The sequence below is a fragment of the Pieris rapae genome, chromosome 22 (assembly GCF_905147795.1).
Source record: "Pieris rapae chromosome 22, ilPieRapa1.1, whole genome shotgun sequence".
NCBI classification, from domain to species: Eukaryota; Metazoa; Arthropoda; class Insecta; order Lepidoptera; family Pieridae; genus Pieris; species Pieris rapae.
Window position 1 is genome coordinate 2046614 of NC_059530.1, and position 25983 is coordinate 2072596.

The following is a 25983-nucleotide window of genomic DNA, read 5'->3' on the forward strand; positions in this document are numbered from 1 at the left end:
AAATTTATTTATTAAAATTCGGTGGATCAACAGCTATTTAGTGTTTGGTATACTGTATATAATAAGAACATAACACCGACTTGCCTAAAACATATCAATTTTTTATCGGCTTTGGCAACAAAGGCAGATATTGCTGTCGCTAATGAAATTTACAGAGAAAGGTTATATTGGGTTTTAATTTGGTATTAGTTTACAGTAAAAAGATTGCTTTAAAATATCAATGTACGTCCTTATCCTTAAGGATGTAACAAAGTTGTACCCGAGGAACGGGAAAAGAAAACGAGGAGGTCAAATAAAAAGATGAGAAGACGACCTGGAAAAGGATGGAGAAGGTCTGCCAAGGATAGAGAGGCGTGGAAACAATTGACAACAATCGACATAGGGGAGGCCTATGGCCACAGACAAGCTGACCAAAGTGGTCGCTAGTAAATTTATTATTTTGCTAAGTGAATTAAATTTTAGAATACTACCACTTTATAAGAATACCATGTGAGTTAAAAAGGTCAGCGAAGAAAGGGCTTTTATTATTATTAATTAACAGAACAAGTTAAATAGCGCTGTTTAGTTATATTAGCTTTTTACATATTTTATAGTTATAAGCATGAGATTAAAATATGAATTTTAAACTATTAAAGTCAGATGACACGCAACGTCAAACAGTACTTCTTTTAACATATATATGAAAATATCAACAAAAACCGCCTCCGAACTTGCTCGCGCTACATTTGAATATACATACAAGTCATTTCAAAAACACGTCATAATTTTAATTTTATTTTGACGACTAAAAAGGTGCAATAAATGAATATTAGATTCTTTACTTAATAAGGAAATATAGTGGTCTTGTTTTTGATACAAAATATTAAAGAACTATTCCATCCAACGGCGGATCCAGGAGGGGTCATGGGAGTCATGACAATGACATGACTCGATCCGCCCTTGATTCCATCAAAAAAATAGCACAAAAGTCCCCACAAGTAGCATCCCATACCAAAGCCAAGGTATTATAAAAAGTAAAAAAAGTGCGTTTCAATTTTTCTATTAAATAAAAGAACGTTCCTTTTTTTAAGCTGATTAGTAAATATTTTTTTTAATTTTCGTTTTTAAAGCCCTGTAACTTTTTTCTTATGCATTTAGCGAAAAAGAAAGCTTTTTCGATTTAAAGAAAATTATTTCTTTTTCAATGCATTTTAAATGGGAAAGGGAGGACCCCCCATGTGCCAGCTCAAATTTCAAAATATCAAGCTCATTTTATAGGAGGTATTCAAAAAAAATATTTTGTATCAGTCTAATATATATATACCTATATATATCGCTACTGTGAATTCACTCTGCGAACATAGTCAAGTACTTATGTCGATAGTGTCAGAGACAGCATTCAGTAGTAGGCGCTATCCATAGAGGGAATAACTTTGTTAGCGTGCGCAGGTCTCTAGTTAGTATGGCCTAGTTTTTTCGTGAATTTTGTAAATGTTTTTGACATTCATAAGCCCGCGCTAAGACGCATCTAAACTGAATAACAATATTATACAGACAAAGTAGCAGACACTTTTTATTGTTTGTTGCTTCCGTAGTGCAACACGTAAATTACCCAATTACATTTGTTTATTGTCGATAAAAATTAACGGTGCATAGAGTGAACTTTTAAGAATTTTCGAGTTTTTTTTTCGTGATTTATGATTTCCTTGCATAAATGTAGATAAACATTTTATCTAAAATTGTTATCAGTACAAAGGCGAGTACTAGCCTTTGTGCCTGACACAAAAAAATCCTTAATATAAATTTGCAACTGTATAAAATAGATTTTGAAAATAAAAACACGAATGATAATAAAATTATTTATTTTGCCACAATAATAGTTTTTATTCCCGTTAAGAATAAAAGTTCTGTTAGTTTTATTCAAAATAATTTTCGAATACATAGTTCTATTTTTTTAATTAAATTTATTTTAGCCATTATGTTATAGGGAACTATTTCAATTGAATGTGTTGTTTTAATAAAAATGCTCAGCTGTCATTAGGCATTTTACGATTAAAAAAAAAATTCCTAGAACTTTTTCTAAAACTATCAGGAACTATATAACTACTTTGTGTGTTACGAGCAATATTTTTTGTGCTCTGCTTATTTCATAGACACTGTCATATTTCGACTGTTTCAAATGACATTTAAGTCTGATTGACGTCCTCTTAGGAATACACCTGTGTCTACGAAGTATACATAAGAATGAAACCCTGAAGACGTAAAATTAAAGGTCAGGCGAAGTAGCCCCAGTAACAACCCGGTATTCTGAATAATCAATGTATCCATCATTATTTTTGTCAGCTTGTTTTAGCGCTCCTTCCACAATATTGGAGAGGTCCTCATCTTTGTACGTTATTGGTGTATCCTTTGCATTTCCTTCTCCATCTGGAACAAAAGATTTTTACTGATGTTAATATTACTTATTTATGTTATTAGGCACATATGTCCCTTAAAATGATTAGTACATGCTTACAAAGTGAAGGTATAAGCTGTATAAAATCATTTTATACGTCAGTCACGTGACACATAACATTACAGATTATTATCTGACGTACGACGCCAGACAAAGTATTGTCTAATCCTAATACTATATTGTAGTGTTATTTCGTCGAAAACTATGTATACTTGTGTACATAGTTCTCGAGAATAATAAATTCGTAAAGAACTGAATGTTTAGTTACGGATTGTCTGGCGATTTTCTTTATGATTCGACATCTTGTACATCATACAACTTTAATCAAACGTTTATTGGTAAGACCCTTCAATTAAATATTTTCGTTCGGTTTTACATAAATGTCAAAAAACCTCGTACTCTTGTATCTATAGAGACAAGATGGCGGATTCTGTGATTTCAAATGTGACTCTGTTACCGTGAGACAATTAGACCCACTAGCGCAGAGTTTAGTCAACGCGTCGCGACACCATTTTCATCTATCGCCTATTCATAACTGTTTTTCTATTATTAAGGCACATATTTGTATTATGGAAATATGTAAGCGCGTCGACGCTTCTTTGGAGGTGCGAGGCTTCGCGCGTTAATATTAAATACCACGACGAATCACATGGATTTGACTCTGCGACGCTAATAAGTTGAGGCTTACTTTATTTCCTTCTCCAATAAATATTATATTACTATTATGTCTGTTTTTGTCATGTATTATTTTTTGTATCATATATAAGTGTAACCTGTTGTGGAGGCATCCAGTGTGTTTGTATTTGTTTTATTTTATTTTTGACTTTGTTTTTATTAAGGATGTCTCTGTTTGGTTTCCCAATAAATAAATAAATAAATAAATAAATAAATAAAATAAATAAATGAATAAAATTTATGGTAGACAATTTCTTTGGAAAATTTCATTGCCATTTGCACACTAGGTAAGACTCGGACCCTGATTTAATATCGGTTTTATTGAGAGTACTTACGATTTAGTTGAGTTATTGTTTCTACAACGTCTCCTACACTTTCAAAATTACTCATTCAGAGATTGAGGATGATTAATAAAAGAAATATTTAAAGTATTTATATATTATTCTTTTTAAACTCATAATAGTCAATATAGCCGTCTTTATTAGTATCAGCCGTGCCCATAGCATACTCCACAATACTGGCTAAGTCTTCGTCACTATAGATTTTTGACGTTTCAACTTTATTTCCATCGCCATCTGTAAAAAGAAAATGCCAAATTGCGTTATATATCTGTGTAATTCATAACTACAACGGCGAGTTAACATAAAAACAGTTCAACATTTAATAATATCTTTTTAAGAAAAAAAGATTTTGGTTTTTCAGAGGATTTGGAAAACAATTTAAAAGTGCATTAAAAATACAGTCAAGTAATATAAAATTTCGTATATCCTACGTTTATTAAGAAAAAATGTGGTACAAATAAATCCTAAAAACCTCAATAAATCCAGGGAGAAACCCCTAAAAGAAATTACACTACTCTACACTTTATTGAAATTGTGGACTGTGTATCAACATTCTATACTCAACAGCTACAATCACCGCAATGACATGATGTGACTATAAACCACGCTAACCAAGCAGTGGCGTATCTAGGTAACCAAGGACCCTGAGGCAAATAAAAAATTGGGCCTCACTGGTATGTAAACTGATAAGGTTATATGAAATAAAAATATGAAACAAATACTTTAAAAATGCTAACCAACTTAAGCTTTTTTTCGTACTCTACTGGGCAAGTTATAAAAATATTAAACAGTAACAGCATAAATTACAAACTCCAACTGCAATAATTCGAATCTTCTTCAGTAGGCTCCTCAACCAACACATTATTTGAGTCACATCAATATTAATATTTTGCCCAGATATACTTGCAGAAGGCTGAAAAACATGTGTTCTTGGCGATGTTTGCGTTTAAATGCACCACTGGGTTTCTTTTGATGTGAAACATATATAGCCGCACGTAAAACCGATTTCTGGCGTGGCGACGCATGCCGTGGCGACGCCATGCTATATGATATACAACAGTCTAAATGCAGTAGTAAATTTTACAATAAAAATATTTAATGAAAATAATGTTTATTCAACAAATAGTCATCGTTATCTGGAAAAAAATCGTAATATTTTATTTTATCATTATGACATATTTAGTTCATATCACAGTCTGTTCTTTTCTGCATATTACTTTTACAAAATAATGTCGATGTTTCACATCTGCCAGGCGTCCCGTGACGGCTCACATTTTTATCCATAATTTTAGTTTTCTAATTTATTTAAATAAAACAATTTTAGATTATGCTCGAATAGGTAGGTACTCACTACTGTTGACGTTAAAAGTAAAATAAAAGGAAAGAGAAAAACAATGATATGCTACGAATGTCGTTAGGGAAACCCCGTAATAAAAATATCACCGTTAGTGGTAACAACCACATTTAATGGTGGACACCCTGATCTCCTGCCCGCTGACCTAAGTTTATGTACCTACTGCAGATGACTTTTTTCACGATAATTCGCGTTTTACAAGGAACTGTAGCCGAAATCTGGAAATTTGACACGATTTATTGACTTAACGGACATGAATATGAGTGGTAAAATCTAGTTAAATTGAACCAGTAGATTGTCGAGTACTATTTTTTATCTATATGAAAAGAGAAATTAATTCAATTTACGAAGTAGAATAACAATAGTATTTAAAAAAAACGGAAGAGAATGGATTATTTTTTGACAGCCAATGTTGATACGATGTCAATTTCATAATACATATCCACATTCAAAATTCGAATCTAATTATGTAGGAAAAAACTTATTAGGCGGCAATCTTTACAATGATGACAGAAAAATAAAATTATTGGAATAAATATCCAAAAATTAGAATTATGTAATTCAAAAAAATATTAACATAGAAATGTGATACTTGAAAAAATATTCTTTACGTTCATATTAATTCGCGAAATTATGACAAAAATACAGCTTAAAATGTTTATTAAAATCCCATCACCATACATAAATACATAATATCAGTAACATTTCCAAACAGCTTTTTCGAATAACATACATTTCAAATAACTATAAAGTTATATATTAACGAAAATGCTACACATTTTTGGTAATTTATTTAATATTCATCGTAATTTCATGATCGTTGTAATGATCTGTAATTTTCTAACAATGACAAGATCTACAAAGTTCGATGTGAGAGATATTTCCATTGATTCCCGGCGAAATAACAGTAATTTTGGCTTAGCCAGCTAGTTTTATTTTTTTCGAAATATTTTCATTTTACAATTAAAACTGTCTCGCTAAAGATAATATAATATATAAACTTGAAAAATAGCATAATAATCTGGTCTGTGCGGAAGCAAAATTGTCGTTGCATTTTGGGTTACAGCTAAATTGCCTTTATTGTTATATTGGCAACACTTACGCCATTACAGTTCCATAATAATCATAAAAAAGAAAAAGAAAAAATAAATTTGCCCACAGACTATAAAAACAGTTTATCTAGGTTGTCCACCAGTTTTGTTCATTTGAGCCTTATGATTACTTATTCTATATTCTAAATAATCTATATATCCATCATTATTCAAATCCGTGTGTGTTAGTGCCATTTCCAACAAATTTTCGAGCTGCTTGTCCGAATATACTTTGTGATTTTTATCCAGTTTACCTAAAAATATAGTATATATTGGTCAATAACAATCTGAAAAAATATTTTCTTGCAAATTATTAAAACTTGGTTATTAAAATTGTTCATTAACTTTGTAGAAAGAGAACCGTCATGATATTTGATAGAAGCAGTGCAATTTTTTTTATGTTGAGAACACTCTAATAATTACTCGATTTTATTTATTCGAACTTCTCGCTTCTCATGATAATTCATATCACAAAATGAAACTCTAAGGCTTATAACTTCATGGCTTTGAAAAGCATTATGGAGTAAAATAAATGGAGTAAAAATAAAAATTTTAATTATAATATACCTACTCAATATATTTCAGAAAATACCTAATTAAAATGTTCCTACACAAAACTGTTAGGTTTAGTCAACATCGTCTGTAAAATGTGTCTAATCCTAATGTCTTGGAGTTTAATTTCTTCGGAGACTGTTTAAAACTGAAATATGAATATTTTTATAAAAAATGACGTTTGTTTAGGTTTTATCAAGCAATAAATGTCAGTGACTAGTGCGACGCCATCGTGCCTGGAAAAACGTTTTGGCGGGTTTACAAAATTATGATTTAACAGAATTTTAATTTACTTTGTGTATAGGTTTTATAGACGCAAATAAATCCAAAATTGTTTTATTATCTTGTCAGATGTTAATTCGTACATTCTTCAACGACGGTTCTCTTTACACACAGACTCTACAACTATTTTACACAGACTTGACGTATATTATAAGGCTGAAGCAACTTTTTCACGAATCAGCTAAGTTTTAGATTACGAATTAAATGTATTAAAATATAATGAATGTAGGTACTCACCCAGTCTTGTTTAGGGAGTGTGTAACATCACAAATTGTATTGCTTGATGAACGTAAGATGTGGCAAAAGCTTACGTGGACAAAAGATAAAAATAATTTGATGTTTCCGTTTAATAAACACATCACACATTTAAACTCGTAATATTTGCCTTAATAAGTAATCCGGCTAGGCATGTGAAGTTTAATATTATACATCTACTTAGTATATAAATAAATGTATAAACCAATTGTGATGATCCTAACATTGGTTTTTGTAAAATGCCGCATTTTTAGCAAGGTCAACAAATAACCACGTACAAAGAGATAAGTCTAGAAAAGTATATTTTTTACTGTAAAGGGTAAAACTCTAAGAATATTCAAGTCGTACCTTTTATTATAATAACATTTAATTAAAAACAATTGACTTAGACTTGACCAACAGGAATAAATAAAATGTATAATGTAGGAACAGTCATATGAAGTTTATCATAAAAACATGTATAAATATAAAAATGGTTAAATCATAAACTCACATATAATTAATTACAGAAAAAAACGTAAATAGATAAATTTCTAGAGAGATTCAAACATTCATAACGGTCTCCTGAAAACCTAAGTTTTATACATCGCTTTGTACGTAGAGACCGTCAGATTACTGGGTAGCCAGTAAACACAAAGAATAGCACTATCTGGTGGCCACATTTCAGGAATCTGTTTTTTAGTTTTTGCTAGCCGCATTGATTTTTGGGTTCATTCACGCGGACTTCCTCACGATGTTTTCTATGTACTAGCGAGTGTGAAATGCGCACATAATAAGATGTTTATATTATTACTATTGTTGCACGACTTCAGTGGCACGCTCAAGCCACTTAAGTATTTAATAATATTACCAATTTTGTTTTAAAATAAAATAAAATACGTTTATTTTGGAACATAAGATCTTCTAGGTATCACTTATTCCACGTCAATCAATTCAAACTTGTAGGCATCCCTACTCATCGGCAAAGACAGAGGGTGTAGGCCGAGAGAAAAAGCCGGCGTAAAAAACTCTCGGTACTCTTTTAAAAAAGCAAATCATCAAATAATATTTAAAACAAAATATATCAAATTAATTAGAGGCAGCCTGCCCAGCACTAGTCCCAGGCTCTTTTATCAACTAGATAATCAATAACTTTATAGTAAGCCTTTTTACACAGCTTTTCTTTAATACATTTCTTAAATTTATTAAAAGGCAGAGATAAAAGAGCCTCTGGGATTTTATTAAAGAAGAGTATCCCTTTCCCCAAAAAAGAATTACTAACTTTACATAGTCTAGTACGGAGAAATTTAATAGATAGCTTTAACACACATGGCTGATTGCTAGTACATGACATTATCTCAAATAAAATTAATGCAGCTTCCTTCTAGAAAAGTTACCCTTCCTTGTTCCTGCCTACAAGACTCGGAATCTTGCTTTGTTTCAAGTTCCTCACATCAACACTAACTATGCGAAAAACTCAGTTTTATATCGCGCAGCCCGGACATACAATGACCACTATTTAAGCCTTGACTTAAATAGAGGTCAAGCGCAAAATCACCTACATCATGAGCACACTCCACATACACCATCACACAACACAACCAAATTAGGCTTAGTTAAATAAATTAAATCACAATTAGTTAAATGTATTGAATACATTTTGTTTGTTCGTTCCCTTTTGTAAATCTTTTTGTAGTAAAATGTTAGCTGTAGGATTACGAAATAAATAAATGAATCACCATTAGCAGCGCTTTTAATATTGATAATTGCTTGTCCAATCAACCAACCCAAACATTTACAATAAGTAAAAAAAATAATAGATTTCAAACACATATCAAAAACTACAGAGTTGTGATAAAACACTGAGTGAAGTCATTTTCAAATATTTTTCTTATTATATAGACAATAAATACACCTACCTATTTAATTGAACCAAAATGATCATAATTTAGTATAAAAATATAATATTATGTTACTTGTACATAATATATATTTTAATTTTAAAAATTATAATTTTAGTTGAACCCTTTTCACACTCCAAGGGGTCGTTCAAGCATTACATAATCAGATTATTGCAATTTATCTCCCCCCCCCTTCCTCTTGTCAACAAAGCTCTCAATAATAGAACATAAACATATTAATTTTTTGTAGGAATCGTCGAAACATTTCGTTTTCAAGCATAGACAATGTGTGCTTAATGTGTAAAAAGTAAATAATTACTGTTAACACCAAATAAGAAAATGAAAGACACCCAACCTATAGTGCTTATATAATACTTGAACGGCCTTAAAAAAAATAACAAAACAATAAAACACACACAATAATGTAAAAATTTAATAATAAAACATTACGCACAACCAACACAAATGGACAAAATATACAAATTCCCAGAAATACATACCGTAAGAACATTAATCGCTTTAGAATATTACAAGGTCTATTAATAAAATGTACGATTTAAAATTAATAATTACTTATGATTTTATATATGGGGCTACGAATATAAAATACCAATTCTAAATGTAAATTCAGGATAATATTAAAAATATAATTGTTGCCCCATGGCTTATAATCAAAATCTTTTCCTTTTTTTTATTAAAGTAAGTTATTGAGTTTTTTTTTCATCATCACAAAACAATACTGCTTTTTCATTCTCACAACTTTTTTATTTGTATTTCCATGGCAAATTAGCTTATTGAAATAATTGTTATAAAAAACTTAATTTAGACAGATAATGATACAGTATGTTCCATAGTCTAATTGACTCCACTTTTTTTTATTAAATACCGATTGTAATGTAATAATTGTTATGTATTAAAAAAAGATTCGTTTAAATTCGAGAGGAGCACCGATAGATCTTTAATCTCAAATATATACATAACTTTGAGAATAATTTAAAAAGTAAAATTTCTTTATGCATTGTCATAGACAATGTTTGTATGCAACATCAATAAACAAAAATACAATTTGTGCTTAGATATATACACCACCACATTCATAACATTTCCATATTTATTCGAGTAATCATTTTGACTATCTTTATTCATATACATTTTTAGTCTATAATTTAAAAATATAAAACTTGTAATTTTAAAACAATGACATTACGAAATTATACATTGAATAGCGTTAACTCTGATATTTCAAATTCAAGTGGAATGTGTGAAGATAATCAAAATGACAGCGGAATATTGACACCTAGCATAATCTATGGCAACTATCCCTCTTGTTTCTGGTTCTTCTGTTGCGCGCGAACAAACTCTGGATAGTCTATATAACCGTCTCTATTATGATCGTCCATATTTAATATGGGATCTATTAAGTTGATTAATTCATCATCTTTGAATATTTTCTCCCCAGCGGGCGGCTGATTCTGTTGAGGTTGTTGTTTATGCCCTTGTTCTGTCAAAAAGCCCCAAAACGTCACAAAAAGCTAATAATAACATAATCTTTGGTTTACGTTACTACACATTCAAATCAAACTTAAACTTTACTACTAAAATATAAAAATAGCCCACATAAATAATAGTTAATATTATTACATTTAATAAAACACCATCATCATTCTCGCGAACTAGGCTCATAAAAGAGACAGATATACTTTAATTGATTGAGCCCGCTTAACAATTTTACGTGTTGTGTATTTGAATATTTTGTGTTTTCCCCCGTAAAACTATAATTGTTTCGGGATGGCAATAGTTAATCACCTTCCTTTAAAAATGAAACAACACAAACAGGATGCTCCATGCACTTAAATAAAATAAAATTTATTCGAAATATATGTTTCTAAATACAGTATTATATAATAGCATTTTTTCATATACCCAACACATTCTACATTTATGCTATCCCCAAACATTCAAAGCGAACTGTCAGATGTCAAAATTCTGACATATATTTGTTTGAAAGAACGGTAGTGCATTGTGGCTGAGACAAAATCACTTTTCAACAGGCGTTACCCAGTAACATAAAAGAAATTTCTATGGGAATGACATTCGCTCACTCTTTGTCACGTGGGTCACAAACATTGAAAAGTGAATGTCTCTCGAGGCCCTTAGAAGGTATGTGCACAGAGTACTCTTAATTATTATAGGCAATATCAATTTATAGAATATACAACTAGAATACCATGAACACTTAATAAACGTCTCTGTAACAGACTATATTAGTTTTAATAAATTCGTCTTTTTCAGGAGGTCGTAAAGATAAAAAAACTAACATGTAGTAAAACAGTTAATATGGCATACATAAAAAATTTAACTCACCATGCCAATGTATTAATGATTTGATCAATTCACATCCATCCAATTTGTTATTATTATCCGCATCATGCATTTTGAAATAATGGAACTGCAATTCTTGATCTGACATTTTCGACGTGTCAATTGGTACATCCATGTGTTCTTGAATATGACTGAAAAATATTTTTTAAATACTAGTGCTACTACAAAATTTAATATGTATATTAAAAGAGCCTTGAAGAATTGTAGTGCTGTGCTTTGATAAATACAAAACATGAATAGTTATTCATTCAATTCAATATACTTTATGCTTGTAATAGATATACATTGCAATAGCGACTAAGCTATACAATTGCTGGGCAGTACCTGTTTATTATATGTTAATCATATTACATGTTATCATAAAATGAATCAAAAACACACTTACTCTCTTTCTTGGGCAATATTTGCTGCGTTCAAAACTTGTGGATCTGAAATTTATTATTAAAAATTGAGGTAAACAAGTAATCATGGGCATAATTTTGATTACACAACAAGGAAATTTAAAGGTGTTTTACCATGTCCATGACCATGTCCGTGAGGTGGCTGTGCATTAACCTGTTGTACGGGTACTTGTTGTACAGGGACCTGTTGTTGGTATTGTTGTTGTTGAAACTGTTGCGGCTGCTGGAATTGTTGTTGCTGCTGGAATTGTTGTTGCTGTGGTGGCTGTTGGAATTGTTGCTGAAAATTATTATAAGCAATTATAAATTCTGGGATACATTTTGTTATATTATATGTATTACATTCCTATAAGTGTACATATATTAATTTTAATTTATAGAGACAACTTACATTTACAGATTGAAAACATTAATAAATGTTATAAACTGGTTTAAAAGTTAACACTATTACTCCAGGAGCAGAGAATCCTTACATTGTAATAATTGAAGGATTATGGGTCGTTTATCAAAGAAACGATAGTAATTAGCACAAAAATAACTTTTATTTGGTAATAAGATGAATGACAGCAAGAACACTCAGTTACAACAATCTTCATATATAGTGTTGCCACCTAGTTAAATTTTCAAAAACTATTTTACTTAAATTGCTCAATACTCCCACTAAAATTTAAACTAGGTACAAATATTTAAAAAAAAATAAACTCCTATTGAAATTAGAGTTGTGAAAAGAAAAACAAAATGTGATCTCTTAAATAGATAAAAGCTTGAGTTGGTAACGCTTTAGTTAACATATCTGCTAATTGACTGTTACTAGGAATATAATTTAGTTTAATTACACCCAACTCAACCTTTTCCCTTATAAAATTAAATTTCACATCTATGTGTTTGGTTTTCTTATGATAAACAGGATTGCTAATTAACTTAATTGCACTCTGATTATCAACATACAATGGAACAGATGTAATATTTTCACCTAAATCTAATAATAATTGCTGTAACCATAATATCTCTTTTGCAGCTTCACAAGCAGCTACAAATTCTGCTTCAGTTGTGGAGAGAGCAGTAGTCTTCTGTTTCTGGCTACACCATGTTATAGGTCCCCCATTCATATTAAAAATATAACCTGTAGTAGACTTACGCGTATCTACATCACCTGCAAAATCTGAATCCGAATAGCCAGTGAGATCACTACTTTCTCCATAACATATACATAAATCTTTAGTATTTATTAGGTATCTAATAACACGTTTAATGGCTTTTACATGTTGTTGACTTGGATCGTTTACATATCTACTCAAAACATTTACAGCAAAAGAAATGTCAGGCCTTGAAACAGAGCTCAAAAATAACAAGGACCCTATAGCTTCTCTGTATGGAAAATTAATAATATTTTCATCCATTTTCTTTGAAATAACAACATTTACATCTGCAGGGGTACTGGCAGGATTTGAATCACTCATACAAAACTTCTCTATTAATTTTTCAATGTAATCTCTTTGATAAATACAGATACAATTATTTACTCTCTCTATTTCCATTCCCACAAAATATTTCAATTTTAATTCTTTTATTTTAAATGTTTGTTTCAAATATTCTATAACTCTTTTAATAATTGAGGAACTGGAAGAGACTACAAGTGCATCATCAACATAAATTATTATGAATACTTTCACCCCATTGAAAATACCTACATAAACACAACTGTCAGCCTGAGATTGCACAAAACCATATTTTATTAAAAACTCAGTGAATCTTCTATTCCAACAACGAGACGCCTGTTTAAGTCCATACAGTGATTTATTAAGTTTTAGGATACAATCATTTTTAAATGAAATTCCTTCTGGTACTTCTATAAAAATATTCTCTTCCAAATACCCGTTCCATAATTCAAATGGTGTTTTCTTTGGAGTTTGGCTGGAGGAAGTCCGGTTTAATAAATATACTGCACAATTCACAGCCTCAGCCCATAATTCCAGTGACACATCCCTTGCGTACAACATTGAACGTGCACTCTCCACAATGGTACGGTTCTCTCTTTCAGCACGCCCATTTTGTTCTGGTGTATATGGCGCAGTACACTCATGAATTATACCTTCTTTGCTGAGATAGTCATTGAAGGTTTTATTCACATACTCTCTTCCATTATCAGTATGCAATATTCTGACACTATGCATGTACTTATTTTTGATCATAGCATTGTATTTCATGAATATGTCCATCACATCACTTTTATGTTTGACAAAATATACATGCCTGTAACTTGTAGTAGCATCCTTAAATAATATAAAGTATCTCATACCTTGGATAGATGTATGACTCATAGGTCCACAGACATCACTATATACAAGGTCACCTGGCTGTAGTTCTCCTCGTATAGATTTGTGAAATGGAAATCTGCACTGCTTTCCATATGCACATGCTTCACAAACAAAATCAGTTTTATCACTGTTATTCAATTTCAAGCCTTCTACCACATTATCAGCACTCTTACCCTTGATTTGTTTTAGGTTAACATGTCCCAGTCTTTCATGCCACATTTTAATGTTATTTTGATCACTTTGAACTAAGTTACAGGTATCTGAGACCACAGCTTTAATTTTCAATTCGTATAAATTATTTTCTGTTATTGTTGCACACATTACCAAGTCATTGCCTTTGTAAATGAATGCACCAGAGTCTTTCTTGATAATGATATAGGATTTACGCATTATCACACCTTCTGAGAACAGATTTCGTCGCAAATTCGGAACATACAATACATCATGTAGTTCACTATTCTCCCACTGTCCATTGACACATCTCTTTATTAACACCTTGCCAATGCCAGCCACTTCCACTGATTGTTTGTTTCCTAATGTCAATGATTTCTGGTTACATTCCAATAGTTCTACAAAGAACTCCTTTCTATAGGTCATATGTGCAGAGGCACCACTGTCTAAAATCCACACATTGTCTTCAGCTTCATGGAATTTGGTTTCTACATTAAACGCTAACAAGTCTGCACCTTCCTGTTGAGGTTTTCTATACTTGGATTTCTTTGGAGCACGACATTCTCGAGAAAAATGTCCTCGTTTCCCACAATTATAACATTCAAATCTGTGTTTACTGTTTTTATTTTGATTTGAATTACTAGCATTTCTATTCAGCTCACTTTGTTTTGGGCTATTTTTCCATCCTTTCTTAGCCACAAGAAGAGCGGTTTCTTGTTCTTCTTCACACTGTAAACTAGCTTCTTCATCTAACAAACGAGCAGTGAGATTGACAAGAGTCTGTTGCTCTGGATCCAAAGACATCCACGCTTGACGGAGTGATCTATACTTATGAGGCAGTGTTCCAAGTATTTTTGTTATCACAGCCATTTCACTAATACTTTCGCCACTTTCTTTTAACTGCTTGGCCAATGATTCCACTTTAGAAATGTGTTGAGCTACACTGTCATTTGTAGACATTTTATACTGGTAAAACTTTTCATGGATCAACATTTTACATAATTCACTCTTCTGTTCGTATATTGATTCAAGTTTTGTCATTATTTCCTTAGCAGTTTCACAATTTTCTATTAAAGTTATTTGTTTGAAATCCATCGAAGATGTTATAATAAACATGGCCATGCCATCATTCTTTGTCCATTCAACATTATTTCCAGCCGGTTTAGGCACTGAAATATCAATCCCTTTTGCTTTTAGGGCACACTTTATCTGGAATTTCCATTGCCTAAAGTTATTTCCATCAAATTTTTCTAAGTTTATTGACCGCATTGAATCCATTTTGAGGTTATTTTGTCAATTTCTTCACAATACGATTGTAACTTTTTCTTTGCTATTTTTCTTAAAACTTTCAATTGCAGAATCTACTGGGCCCATAACCTGAAGGATTATGGGTCGTTTATCAAAGAAACGATAGTAATTAGCACAAAAATAACTTTTATTTGGTAATAAGATGAATGACAGCAAGAACACTCAGTTACAACAATCTTCATATATAGTGTTGCCACCTAGTTAAATTTTCAAAAACTATTTTACTTAAATTGCTCAATAATAATAGAAGGAAAGACAATGAAGAATTAGGGCGGTATCCATTCCCATGTAAGTTCGTAAATAATAATTTTTAGTATTTGACATATGGAGGCAGCTTTTAATGAATATTTTATCATACCTGTTGAGGAGCCGGAGGTGGCGGTGGTGGCTGATAATTCTGTGGAAATAAAAGGTATATTTTAAAACAATGAACTTATTATTATCAGGATATCAAAATAATAAAAGACATGTTATAATTAATAGTTCTCTATGGTTTTATAAAGTTAAAATAATTCAAAAGAAGGATATAAATTTAAAATCAATTGTCAAGTGATTATGGAAAAAGATAACCCAAAACTAAAACTTTAAATGTAAGAATACTTATTTTTTTAAATATTATATCAACATGACTTATTCTGACCAATAACCTCTAAAAAAATAAATTGTAAGTGCTTAAAAGTGTCTTAAAAAATTGAGATTATGTTTGTATTTACAATATCCTAGTAAATGGAAAGATTTCTTGTTCTTCTCAGATTTTAGTCAGATTTATAAGAGGATATGGGTCTATTCTTCATGCTGATCATATTGTTAGTCTTTGTTGTTCAAAACATAGAAAGAGAAAGCTGAAAGTGAAAGTTTGAGTTTTGTGTAACACTTTTGGAAATCATGGACTATTTTTATGCATGAGATAATTAACTTCATTACCTGATAATTCTGTGGGGGGACTCCCGGAGCGACTTTTTGTTGATATTGTTGAGATATTGTACATTGCAGAAACGCCGCTAATATTATGAACCGAAGCATTTTTTACACCTATAAACAATTCACGGACACACTTATTTTTTTCAAATGAACAATTAAATAAAATCTACGATTTTAAGAGGAAAATACTGAATCGTACAGTCACAATTTCGAAATATGTTACCACGTATGAAGTTGAACGAAAATGCGTGATAAATCCATGGAAATCAATTTACCTGTCAATGCACTTATACGTGGACGAACGTGATGAAACGCGTTATCGATTTTGAGATAAAATTAGTTTATGTTATAATTATTTCTGCTAACCAATTCAAAAAAACAAGTTTCTCGCGGTGATAATAACACGTCACTTTTATATGTCATTTCAGTGTCAGAAATCAACTTTTAGTTAGTGAGTTATGTCAGTGTCTACGTATTGCGTCACCCACAAAAAGATACTTCACAGACTATGTCTATTAACAAAGCTCTAAGCCATAGAACGGAACTAGAAAACCCAACGATGGCAAATGTCAGTCATGAATTTTTAAAATACGTTGCTGCAACATTAAGATGCAGGAAACTAAAAATACTCCTACATCATTTTATTAACTACAATTTATTTAATTACAATAAATGCTTTAGTAAAATCATATCATTTTTTGTTGTATAGTTTAAACAACTCAATATGGATGAGTGTAACGTAGTTAAACAACGTACAAGAGATTCATATTTTTTTTTACTTGGGGAAATGCATTTAATATTTTTTTTTACTTGCAGGGATGGGTCACCATCCCTTCTTTATGAATGCATCGACCACTTGGGCACTTTTTAAGTGGCGAGGATTTAGTGGGCGCGTCGCGCATTTACGCAACGGGCCTGCGGTTTCTTTCGCCGTCGGGGATGGGCCTCGGGACAAAGCTTCTCCGGTCCTTTCCGCCTCTTCTTTGACGTGACTTTTCATGACCGCCTCGCAGAAATTGTAAAACAAAATTCCACGGGTCATGTTCCGCGCTCAATAAAGCTTTTACTACGTTTGGTAGTCTAGCATGCTCGCCCTGGACCGCACCTAACAAGAGATTCATCTCGAGTAACTCGGAATCGGATTGTAATAAACCACTTCGGCGTTTATAACTTTCATGACTACACATATGAAGATGTAAAAGATAAAAATATATGTATGCAGAAAAATTAGTTAATTATGAAATTCAAATCCATGTTGTTCTGGAATAACATCGATTTGTATTCATACAAGGCAAATTTGTAAGAAAATCTAATAATAGGATGAGAAAATGTTTTTAGTTCATATACAGTAAAAAAAACTATATAAATTGAAGAATTTAGATCCAGCCTTAGTAGGTTAAAAATCTGTGACTTCTGTTTATCTAAATCCAATACATTTTTGACATACTGGAGTTAAGCCTTGGTGGCTAAATCCTACTTAGCCCATAGAAATGACATAGAATATAGATAATTAATCTCAGATAAAAAAAACTGTATTGACGCACGAAGATCCAAGCTCCAAATAGTCGAAAATGAAAAACTTACATTAATTACCTATCTTTATATTTCTCTTATAACCAAAGTAACATTTACATTTAGGAACCCTGTTTGTAGATTTGACAATATTAATTTATTTATGGACTTCATACACGCCCCTTCTTTATAACATAGATTCTTTTTTTCTTCCCCTCACCATCCACTTGTACAAACATATCTTTGAATTCCGAACACAAATCCTTCATAAATTCTAATTCTGCGCTCCTAAAATTATTCGGCAATTCGAATTTCGTAAAATTCTCTGTTGCTGCCAAATTTTGACACATGTCACGCACTGTATTTTGGAAGTCAATGTCAACGTCGTAAACTTTTTTTGCAGGTGCGACCTTGAATACATTTTGACAGAACGCCTTCTCACTCACCGCAGACTTTTTATTGTATTCATCTAAATTATGCAGCGCTTTACCGATCTCCCGGTTTTTAGGTTCTAAATTTAAAGCTTTTTTGTAGTACTTTAGCGCGTTATCCATATTACCTAACATCTCATATGCTCTCCCTAAATAAAATAACGCTTTGCAATGCTTATCTACATCTGAAATATAGTCTATGCTTTCACACATTTTTATAATGTTATTCGGTTTATTGGTTTTGTAATAACAGACGGCTGAATTAATGAATGTATTGACCTTTAGTCTACGTATTTCGGCTTCTTCTTCGCTGTTCTTAGCCACAGATAAATTTAGTACACAGATGGATTGTTGATAATGTTTTATACACTTATTAAATTTCTTCCTAGCATAAAGGTTTTTTGCTTGGGTGTGAAGAGATGTAACTGTTCGTATTGTGACTTCATATTTTCTTTGTTCCTCTAATGGTAAATCGTTGAACCTGTAATAAAGAATACCATTTTTAATAACAATATATATATATATATATAAGCAGTGAATCTGTTTCTGTGGGACCCAGAATTATTGATTACTTTATAAACATATTTATTTTAATTTTATAGTAGTTTTCTTTTATTAAATTTGAACGATAGGCAAGTTAAAATGACATTGTGTTACGGCATAGGCTCTTACTGGTGCAAGGCAATAAAAATATTACTTTTTTGACCTGCAGCTTGATCTTCTAAAAATAGTTATAAAATTACTTAGTCTTAAGTCTCATTTCGGAGACGGCCTCAGATTACATCCATCTTAGATTATTTTTTATAGACAAATAATTGATCAATCGATCATTTTTTGGTTTGAGACTTGCCATTTCTCACAATGTTTATCTACACTGTAGGAACTAGCAATTACGCACATGGAAATAAAATTTTAAAATTAAAAAAAAAAAACACCCAATCCCAGGGTTGACGGTTGGACTCTTAAAACCACCAGGCCAACATGCCACATAGGCAGTATTACAAAAGGTTATTATAGAATAAATAACAAAAATTAGAACCACATTTATAAAAAATATGATAAAAATATACCGTATTGAAGCCTGAATATCATTGACAGAAAGTAAGTTTACGACGAAAAGCGCCGGTTCAGGCTTTATTCGCGGTAAAATCCCTTGAGGTCCCCATGCTAGAGCAGGTTGTATCAATAGTAGAAAACGAGCTGTTGGCCCTTTCACAGCTGTCAAGCCAATCTCCAAGCCAGGTATAATACCATCTTTTGATAGCCTTACTACCTAAAACAGTAATTATTTATTTACTAGTAATAATGACATTGGGTGATCATGGATTAAATTCCGGATAAAACAATTTTTTTGTTTGTTTAATCAAGTCAGCCATCAACTTCACAGGCATCTCTTTGTGAGCCAAGGTCTGTTAGGTATAGTGAACTGGGCGTTGGATAGACATAGATAGGGATAGGGATATAGAGAGGATTTATATTTACTAATGATAAATTTAGAGACACCTATATTTAGTGGTACTATTGTTATCAAAAAACATTAAGATATTTCAAAGACATTATGAAAATACTACAAATATACATACATACCTTTGGTTCCCCACGATTCATTGTAATGGTTGAGTCAAATGGTATCTTTGCTTTCTCCCAATATGCAGCATAGTGTATTGACACTTCTGCATCTACAGGCACTAAAGGTCCCTCACCTGCAAATAAATAGCACTAGTTCAATAGGGACCTAACATATTTCAATAGTGGATGACAAAAGGTTGCTAGACTACCTAAATCAAAAAATAATCATAATAATTACTGGGGCTAGACTTTACCTAAAGATTTGATTGGGTATCACTAATTGCTCCAGATAAAATAATTATTTTATTTTTATTTTATTTTATTTATTTAAGTATTCCTACAGCTAATACATTAAACAATTACCAAACAATTACATTACACACAAAAGCCAAAACGGAATACACATATAAACAGAAACATAACATAACAGTTTTACAAAGCACAGATTCGAGATCGGTAAATCAAAACATATATTCAACATGAAACAACAAACAAAGCCATTATTGGTAAAAGTTACCTGAATTTTTTAAAATATTTTTTTAAGAATTTTTTAGTCACATTAAATATATTGATTTGCTGGTAATTTATGTTGTAATCTGTAGGTATGCGATACATAACCGAGTTTCGTAAATAGTTGGTCTTAGAACGAGGAATTTCGAATAATTGGATTTGCCTTGTATTGGGTGATGAAGGGGTCTTAAATAGTAAAAGCGATAACAAGTCAGGGCAGTCAATAAAACCATTGCAAATAGCATGTAAAAATATAAGGTCGCATTGTTTACGTCTACATTCAAGGGATTCAATACCAAAGCTACTTGGATTCCTGCAAGTATGCAGGAATCCAAGTAGCTACTAAACTTTTGGAAATCCTTAAAACTTAAAAACTTAAGGAACTTTTTTTGAATGTTTTCTATTGCTTCAATGTATTTCTTGTAACTGGGGGACCAAACAGTGCTTGCATATTCTAGTGTACTCCTAACAAAAGCAAAGTATAGACATTTTATACAATTTATGTTATTGAAAGATTTGCATACACGTTTGACGAAGCCAAGTTGTTTATATGCTTTTTCTGTTATATTATCTATATGATTAGAGAAACACATTTTATCATCTATTAGTATCCCCAAGTCTCTAACTAAATTCACTTCTTTAATTGTTGTATCTCTTAATTTATAACAAAATTGTATTTTTTTATAAATTAAGAGATACAACAATATATATATAACTTTTTACTTTGTCTCAAATCTGAGACTTAAAAATCCAGGATATGAGTCAGGCTGTGAAACAATAAAAAAGATGCAATCTGAGGCCATAGAGACATCATATCAGATATAAATAAGATAAAACCAACCTTCTTCCAATATAAGCATTTTAACATCCCCAGATGATACACAATCTATCATCTTTGTAGCTAGATCCTTAAATGAATGGTATTCAGGGCATGACAAAAACATTTTTGTTGTTGATTCTTCTAACATCTGAACAATGTCTTCTGAGTCACTGGAACTATTGTTAATATTTTTCATATACTAGTATGATAAGCTTAAAGGCTGTAGAGGTCATAATTAGTATCTTAAATAAAAACAAGTTATGGATCCAAGCAGACTGTGTGAACTATCACATACATAAAACAAAAACACATCTGTTTCACTTACTGAACTTCTCTAAGCTGTTAAAGCTCAGTCTGAGGCTTGTCTTATGCAAGTACTGTTGACAACTTACTACTTAGCAAGACAGAATGGAAGAAAGAAAGAATAAGTTGACTTAGTAATAACATAATTTAAGCATTCCCTATATGTTATATGAAATGGGTAGACATGCATAGAATAAAATCAAGTGATTATAATCATACCTCTCACTTTCAAAAATATCATCAAAATCATCATCATCCTCCACATTTTTCAACTTCTTGTGGTTAACATTCAAGCTAAATTCTACCGGTGATTTCAGCAAATCACTGAAAAAATAATTAGCTGTTAAATAATTTTATGAATGCCTATTTTACCTTATATCTGGCATAGGTCTCAGCAGTTAACTTGGCCATATTTTGATGAGATTTAGTTTATACATATATTATAAAATATACTTAAACAAAACTACTTCTATAAATCAACACTATCCTACCTACTTTCTGGGCACAATCCCTCAATAATTTCAATTGTTAACCATTTTAACTTAACTAACCATGTCTCTTTTTTATCACAGGAATAACTTACTATATCACTATTTGACAAAGAGACAAGAGTACATTCAGTAAACAGTGTGACTAAACTGAGTTTAGTTAATTATTTGAGGGAAAAACTTATGATATCTATGTATAAAACATCCCTTTGTAAATACCTAATGGTTATTCCTTCTGATAGTTGAACAGGTTCATCTAAACTCTCCATTTCGGCTTAATTTAAATATATCTGACTTTTTTTTACATTCACTTTAACTGAAACAGAAAAGTTATATAGGTATAAGGTATATATAACTATATAAGGTATACAGAAATAAAAGTAAATTTGGCCTATATTTAAGAGACTACCTTCATTACCCAAATATTTGAAATGAATCCAAATTATCATAAATTTCAATTCTTATTTCTTGTACGAATAAGGGGAATGTACTCTATGCTCCAACCTCCAGTACATAGATTGGCCAAAATCATAGGTAAAGGTGAACGCTTGGACTTAAGTGTGTTTGCAGTTTGAACTTGAAAGATTTTGCTTTTAATCTTCAAGCTTCTTGATTGTTCTTGTTTTTAAACATTTATATTTGAACCAGAAATAATTTATAGTAATAATAAATAAATTTAAGATCATTCGGACTTTGTAGTCTGTGGACCGTAACAAACCGACCGGATTTTCTAACGTACAAACAAAAAAAAATTAAAAAGCTTGAAATCACGATACATACACAAGACAAAACACACAAGAAATAAATTATACAATTTGATATGGTCGTGCTAATGTCACACGCGTGTAGGTATATTAAAAAGTTATGTTTAATTCTTACTGTAAATACAATATATACAACTATAATATGTATACAAAAAGTATTGTATTCGATAGATTTTACTAATTACCGTTCCTTTCTATATAAATCTTTGTAAATTTCGTCTGATGTAAAATCCTTTTCCTATACTATTCTGTTTCCTTAGTCCTTACCTTTGTCTGTGACAAATGACAATACGATTTCAAAATTTAAGCGGTGAAAAGTGAAAACCGAGTTTTGTTGTTGAGATTTTTTTGCTCGCTGGCGATTTGTCTAGCATTTGTGAAGGGTGCTGGTAATCGAGTGCTCTAATTAAATCGAAGTGATTTTTATACATTAGTAATTTAGTACTACTTCAAAGTTCCAGTTTATTGGTAATTTTTACTGAATATATTATTTTAATGAGTTTATAATTACCTGTACTATTGTTAAATTGTAATTCTATAATACTGCGATTTAATTTATTAGGTGTAATGCATGATTGTCTGAATTTACAATACTTTCTACACTAAAGTTGTTTTACTGACATGTATTTGCAACATGACATTGAGATTTGAGACCCTTACTTATATTGCCCCTTTCTTTTAAAATCACACTTTGTAAACCTCCTATATATTGTTAATTCTTCTTAAACATAAAAATTTAAGGTTCCTTTCAAATGTTGATATACTTAGACGATTTTACTCAAATCGGAGTTTTTGTCAATTAAAAATTTGAGTCTAATTGCGGAAAATGAGTCCACCTACCTACCTACCTACTTAGATGATTAAAACTTTTTTTTACAGAAATGTCTAACGATCCACACAGATTGTTGGCCTGTCCATTTAATATGGCACATCAAATTGAATCATATAGAATGCATGTACACTTACAAAAATGTAAAAAGCAATATACTAATGTTATAAAATTAGTATGTCCATTTGATTCTACACACATAGTGAATAGTCCAGAGATAGATGTGAGTATCATTTTAATATTACTAACAATGAATTTTAAATACAGTATTAGATATTAGCTGCTTCTATAATGTATAACAAATATAAACTGATCAAAAAAGAAGATAAGGTCAATAAAAATAAAAATATTTTATTTTTTATTCAATAATAAGTAATCCAACAGCTACTTAACACACATTATTATACAAAACACAAATACAATACACAAAGCGAAAACAGATTACACAGATTAAATAAAAAACAGAAAACAAGCATTAAAAGACAAAGTGTCATTTAAAAGAAAAACAAAAGAATAAAATTAAAAACTGCAAAAATAAAAAAAAGCAACAAATAATACTAAGAATTTATTAATATCTACTACTTACTTAAAAAAAAAACTACTACTTAAAAAACTCGGAGACTTCCCGCTTCTCCAGGTACTTCTTCACATCTCTCTTCTTGTGGTAGAAAAGATCAATGTCTTGAAAATGGTTGTCATAGTTCGACAAAACCCTAAACATTGGAGAATTACGCAGGTATTTCGACTTCGTACGAGGCACACTGAACAATTTTGAGTATCTTGTCGCATACGCAGGAGGAATTTTAAATGTAATTAATGATAGCAAATAGGGGCTGTCTATCCGCCCGTTAAGAATAGCATGTAAAAAGAACAAGTATTTTAAAACAATTTATTTAATTTTTCAGCACCATGTAAACTCTTGTATGCGTCGTGGAATGCTAGATAACCAGTTATATAATTTTGATGATAATTCTCATGTCCCAGTCACAGTTGTTGGCACAACTAATATACAATCCGAGGAGTCCTGGGATGATGTAAGTATATGTATAAGATGATGTGATGATAAGTATTTTAACTAACTCCAAATGTAGGCTTTGCTATCTTATCCTATATCTACTAGTTTACTAATTAGTGGTTGGATATTAATAAACTTCAGTCATTTCAGACTTAGACTTTTTATGTGTTATCATGACTGACACCCTGTCCTTAATTGTGGAAATAGAAGTTCGTAATAAATATACTAACCTAACCTAACCAAACTAGATAATAATTCGTTTTTTGGACAGTTATTTAAAATAAAATATTAATATACTAACCTAACCTAACCAAACTAGATAATAATTCGTTTTTTGGATGCTTAGACTCGTACATACTCAGTATAATCAAATTCAAGGGTTTCAATTGTAAACCCAACCCGTTACATTTATTGCTATGTGCACAATTTTATAAAGAAGTGTATGTAAATATTGTATTGTCCAAAACAAGAATATTATATTTGAACAAAAAAAAATATTTACTGTATTTATTATTGGTTTTTAGGAGGTAGCCTCATCATACAAACCTGGAGTTTCCAAGGCACCTCACATAATTACAAAGGTCGTGGGAGCCACACCATCAGAACGTAGAAAGGCTCGTATGGAACAGATTAAGATGTATAAACCACCACCAACAAACAATTAAATAGTTTTATGTCTATATCTAGCTGTCAAATAAATGTAATATTTCAACATGTGCTAATTCACAGGAATTACTGTAATCATTTATACTATAGCAATATATAAATTCTCAAATTCTAACATTAAAAACAGAAAATAGATTAAAGATAATGGATCAATGGATAAATATACATTTACTTCCTTATCAAAAATTAGTCTAGTCTTTGTATTTTCCATCAAAATATAATTACACTATGACAAGAACCTTAACTAACATTTTTTAATATATGGGGGTAAATCTTTTCTACATTTATTGTTAGAACGGAAGATTAATTTATAAAAACATTTTTACATTTATTTGATAGGTTAAATTTTTAAGTCTCTTTTAAAAGTTTTTTATAAATAAGATTAAGTTTTTTATATATAAGTCCAAGAAAAATACAAATATGTGTCTTAAATACACATATTGTATAGTAATAGTGACATACCTCTTCTCAAAAGATTCAAACAAATTATTCCCAACTAACGGGCAATAATTTAAACTTTATTCTGAAAAGTTTGTTTTTGGTAATACTATATTTTTAAACAAGATTAATATAATATCTGAAGTCTGAACACATAGGAAAAAATTAGTTTATATAAAATATACAATAGTCTTTTTGGTGAATAAAAAAAAGTTGATTTTGAATAATATTTTTAAGTTTATTATTTCTTATGAAAATTATATCATCCCTATG

General features: G+C 30.8%; 3 protein-coding genes across 9 annotated transcripts; 1 reads left to right on the forward strand and 2 right to left on the reverse strand.

Moving 5' to 3' along the window:
• Window positions 1-1824: 1824 nt before the first annotated feature.
• LOC110997298 (multiple coagulation factor deficiency protein 2 homolog) lies at window positions 1825-16789 on the reverse strand. 6 transcript variants are annotated; one of them, XM_022265381.2, is made up of 7 exons: window positions 16641-16789; window positions 16369-16476; window positions 15803-15841; window positions 11762-11927; window positions 11632-11674; window positions 11229-11377; window positions 9284-10365 (listed from the first exon to the last, which is right to left on the reverse strand). In XM_022265381.2, the coding sequence occupies exons 2-7, from the start codon at window positions 16465-16467 to the stop codon at window positions 10181-10183; spliced, it is 681 nt and encodes a 226-aa protein (XP_022121073.1). In that variant the 5' UTR covers window positions 16468-16476; window positions 16641-16789; the 3' UTR covers window positions 9284-10180. The 6 variants fall into 6 exon arrangements, with proteins under 6 accessions (XP_022121077.2, XP_022121078.2, XP_022121075.2 ...); XM_022265382.2 differs by having other exon boundaries at window positions 16565-16773; XM_022265385.2 differs by lacking the exons at window positions 9284-10365; window positions 16641-16789 and adding an exon at window positions 1825-2406 and having other exon boundaries at window positions 16369-16634.
• A 1161-nt stretch (window positions 16790-17950) lies between these two features.
• Window positions 17951-22740, reverse strand: LOC110997296 (inactive peptidyl-prolyl cis-trans isomerase shutdown). Of its 2 annotated transcripts, none has more exons than XM_045633211.1 (7): window positions 22408-22740; window positions 22218-22314; window positions 21730-21834; window positions 21229-21383; window positions 19896-20011; window positions 19379-19581; window positions 17951-18789 (listed from the first exon to the last, which is right to left on the reverse strand). In XM_045633211.1, exons 2-7 carry the CDS (start codon window positions 22265-22267, stop codon window positions 18048-18050), a joined length of 1371 nt encoding a protein of 456 aa, XP_045489167.1. In that variant the 5' UTR covers window positions 22268-22314; window positions 22408-22740; the 3' UTR covers window positions 17951-18047. The 2 variants fall into 2 exon arrangements, with proteins under 2 accessions (XP_045489167.1, XP_045489168.1); XM_045633212.1 differs by having other exon boundaries at window positions 22417-22436.
• Window positions 22741-23052: 312 nt separating this feature from the next.
• Window positions 23053-25939, forward strand: LOC110997299 (gametocyte-specific factor 1 homolog). The gene is made up of 4 exons (XM_022265387.2): window positions 23053-23230; window positions 23642-23814; window positions 24497-24625; window positions 25131-25939. The coding sequence occupies exons 2-4, from the start codon at window positions 23644-23646 to the stop codon at window positions 25269-25271; spliced, it is 441 nt and encodes a 146-aa protein (XP_022121079.1). The 5' UTR covers window positions 23053-23230; window positions 23642-23643; the 3' UTR covers window positions 25272-25939.
• The last annotated feature ends 44 nt before the right edge of the window (window positions 25940-25983 follow it).